Source organism: Marmota marmota, unplaced genomic scaffold (assembly GCF_001458135.2).
Source record: "Marmota marmota marmota unplaced genomic scaffold, marMar, whole genome shotgun sequence".
NCBI classification, from domain to species: Eukaryota; Metazoa; Chordata; class Mammalia; order Rodentia; family Sciuridae; genus Marmota; species Marmota marmota.
In genome coordinates this window covers 40,866,303-40,870,315 of record NW_025999977.1, presented here as the reverse complement: position 1 = coordinate 40,870,315, position 4,013 = coordinate 40,866,303, and the positions used below count along the sequence as shown (strand labels likewise).

General features: G+C 41.0%; 1 protein-coding gene across 1 annotated transcript in view; it reads left to right on the top strand.

The window, feature by feature from the left end:
• The first annotated feature begins 43 nt into the window (after positions 1-43).
• Positions 44-4,013, top strand: part of Selenoi (selenoprotein I) — a 45,598-nt gene continuing 41,628 nt past the window's right edge. Inside the window, exon 1 of the mRNA XM_015479898.2 lies at positions 44-212. Coding sequence (XP_015335384.1) covers positions 156-212 — 57 coding nt within the window. The 5' untranslated portion in view covers positions 44-155. The remainder of the gene's footprint in view (positions 213-4,013) is intronic.

Sequence of the window (4,013 nt, the reverse complement as noted above, 5' to 3'; positions counted from 1 at the left end):
AAGTGGCCGAGGCGGCTACGCGTGCGCGGTGGGCGGAGCGCGGCTCTTCTACCTTCTTTCCCAGCCCAGTCTTTCCTAGTCCTGCCCAGCCGCTTTGGTGCTCGTGTTTCACCGTCTCGTCGCGGAGAGTCGCTGCGCTGGGTTTTCGGGTCGCCATGGCCGGCTACGAATACGTGAGCCCGGAGCAGCTGGCTGGCTTTGATAAATACAAGGTAGCGTGGGCCGGCGGACGCCCCTCTCCCTCGCTGTGGCCGCGCCCAGGCAGCTGAGGGGCTGGCGAGGTCCGTGTCACCTTGTGCCGCGTGGCTCGGGGCGCGCTGGCGGGCGTTACTGCCGGGTCCTGTGAATCCCGGCGCCGGGGTCGGGGAGCGTGGGAGCATCTTAAGCTCGCTGCCCTGACACGGCGCCCTCCCCGGAGATTTTCTTTTCCTTAGAAGAGCGCTCAACTGTAGTGGAGCGACAGTTATCAATTTTTAATAATAATAATTATGACATTATTATTTTAAGCCCCCAGAAAGGATTCTGTTTCCTTCTGTGTTGGAATTGTCTTCGTTTGAATGAACTTTCTACCTGCCTTTCTTGCATACAACTTCAGAGATGGAGATGATCATCTCTTGGATGAGGCCCCGGGAGGGGGAGTGACTTACCGAGGCCTTACTGTGGGTGCATTCCACTTCTGCTCCCAGGAAAGAGGCTTCCTCAGTGGTGGCTTGTGGCGGTGGGGCTGCCAGATGAAATAGATGTGCACAGGAAGGATTGTATAGTGGAAAGAACGCTGCTTTCGAATACATGTAAACCTGAAGTCAGAGTTTCTTTATTTGGTCCTGGACAAGTCATTTTAACCCCACTCAGCCCTCTCTTTTTTTGCTAGTAAACAGGGAATAATAGTTCCTACTCTGCAAAGTGATTATAAGGATTTGAGAAGTGCCTGGCACATAATGAGCGCACAGTAAATTCTGGCTGTTAAGCTTTTTTCGAAATCTAGTTCCTCTGTATCAATGAATGACTTTGCTAACCTTTTGCCCAAACCTGGAATAAGAGTTTTAACCTTTCATCCTTGTTACATGTTTATCGTCACAGCTTTAAATGTTACTTCCTCAGATAAGCCTTCCTGAAGCGCCCCTTTTCTCTTTGAATGTTCTGTTTTGGAATTACTCTTTAGTGTGTCTCTTCATTAGAATGTAATGCCCGAGTAATGAGACTTATTTTGTGGACCACCATGGCCTGAGCACAGTGCTACTCGAGTACTAGGCACCTAATAAATAAACATCTGTGGAATGGATGGATTACTGGAAAAATCATAATGGATTTTGTTTAACTGGGATAGAAAAAACTGTAAAGGGCTGTAGAAAGCCATCCAGTTAATGTTTCTTTGCTTTTGAGCAATATTGTGCTACACCATTTTGAACTGAGGTGATGACTTGTCTTAAAATTTTAAGTGGGAAGAGGTTCCAGAGCTGCCTTGGTAACTCAGGGCAGGGTTTTACAACTTTCATTTCAGAAGACTATTTAACCTAGATACCTCTGTTTTTCTTTAAGCTCTACCCCCTTTTTGTTATCTGCTCTGCATTGTAAATATTGACATGTAAAATATTTTTTTCCTTACTGACTTTCAGAATAATAAAGATAGCTGTTTTATTTGGAACACTGTCTAAGAGGGAATTTCCCTTTTCCTTTCTTATAAGCAATCTTCTCTAGATATATTTTTTCAGCTAGACAGATGCCCTAATTTACCAGTGTAAGTTTTTTGTTCCTATCTCTTTCCCTGTTCTCATATTTTACTCAGTTCCTGTGTCTGACAGCAGATTTCCTATGTCCCAGAAAACAAAGGTCAATTTAGCAAGTGTCCAATGTTCACTAAAATACAATTTGTTGATGTTATTTTAGTTACAGTGAGGCTTCCTTGGAAAAAAAAAGAGCACAAATTTATAACCTATTCTTCTAGTAAGGGGTTTTGTACTCAGTACTATATTTATATTAAAAATATGAATCCAAGGGTGTCCAAAGGAAGAATATGTGTGGTCAGTTTTGCTGGAATGTGAATTGCACACAGAGATCTTTTCTTTCTGTCATTGCATTCCATTGTGTGGTCTTCAGATAGTAAGTGCTTTATAAGCTCATTGAATTAAAACATTCTTTTCCCCACCACAAATGGTAAAGAGTCAAAACACTCAAAAGAGATTTTAATTCCCTGGTGTGACCCTTCATAATAAAGGAAAGAGATGTAGAGAAAAATTAATACTATAAAAGCAGCTGTGGAAAAATTACTTTTGAACCAGTTTAATTTCTTTATCTTCCCTAGAGGTACACCTGAGAGCTACAGTTGGAAAGCTGGCAGTTACATTGAATAGCTACTGAAAGGAATGCACACACAGGAGGGTAATTAGGTTTCCCTAGTAAGAAACTGCAAGGTAATTGATTTTTAGTACAGAAGAAAGCATGGCATGAATTCTATGTTACATCCCTCTTAACATTTGTATTCTCCATTGTGGTACTTAATACAATTCTTTTAAACAGGCTGAATCATTAGTTAATTGTCTGCTTTCTCTTTTAGAACATGAGCTCTAGGAGGGCAGGCTGATAGTTGTCTTGTTCAGAATAATCAAGGTCTAAGCCCAGTAATGTGAACAGAAGAGGTACTTAATAAATATTGAAGGAATGAAAATGGAAAAGAATACCATTTTGGAAGTATGTAAAAGGAGCTGTACAGCTGGATATTAAAAGGATACTCTTGCATTTTGACAGTGAAGATGTCAGCCACATCTACCAGTGTTCTTTGTTGCTTAATAACGTAACTTCAGATAATCATGCTCATCATGAGACCTACCATTCCTCCCCTCCCCCATCTTTTCTTTTGGATGGGTCTTTGTAGTTGAGGGATTTTTCCCACTTATTTTAAGGGTGAAATTGCTCTTGTGGTTTGCACATTTGATCTAGGGAAGGCATAATTTTGATAGTGTAGCAGCTAGTTTCAAGTTGTATCATTTTGCTTCAGAGAGGAAGTATTTGGTGAAATAACCTTGTTTGGTTTCAAGAATATAATAATGAATTGGTTTCTGCTATTTCAGTAATTACTTTGGCTGTCAGTAATCATCTAATTACAGGAATTGTGATAATTGTGAATTTATTAGTATTAAGTTAAGAGGTTGTAAAGAGACTCCACATCTTAATGGCAATCCTGAAGAACCAGAATCCAATCTGGCCTTCAGCCTTCCTTGTTTTTTATTTTGTTTATTCAGCAAGCATTTATGGAGGGACCACTGTATGAGACATGGCATTGGGGCTGCAAAGTTAAGCTAAACTGAAATTCCTGACTTTAGAGAACCTAATTTGGTGGCATATGGACATGTAAATAAATAGTTATTATTTTAAATAGTAAGTGCAGTCAGTAAGTGCTGGGTGCTATGGAAGAAGAGAGGATGCCGCTTCCAGGGAGTAGGGATGAGAGTGAGGGTGTGTGCTGAGAGAGATTTCTGAGGGGAAGGAGGTGGCAGAGCTTAGTATAGAAATTTGAAGGCTAAGTATTACCATGGGAAAGGGAGAAAAGACATCACAGGTGATCAATGGACTATAAAGAGATGGCAGGCCTTGAGAGAGTATATTCTGGGAACTACAAGAAATTAGAAAAGGTTTTTAGGTAAAATGGTGGAGTGGCAGAAGGTAAGACTGAAGAGGGAAGAGGGGTCCTGGCAGAAGTGGATGAGTTTTTTAAAAAAAAATTGTTCTAATTAGTTGCACATGACAGCAGAATGCATTTCAATTCATAGTACACATATAGAGCACAATTTTTCATGTCTCTGGTTGTATACAAAGTAGAGTCACACCATTCATGTCTTTATACATGTACTTAGGGTAATGATGGCCATCTCATTCCACCATCTTTCTTTTTAAAAATATTTATTTATTTTTGCATTACAATTCTTAGCCACCATCTTTCTTATCCCCATGCCCCCTCACTTCCCCTCCCTCCCCTTTGCCCTATCTAAAGTTTCTCCCTCCCGTGCTCCCTTCTG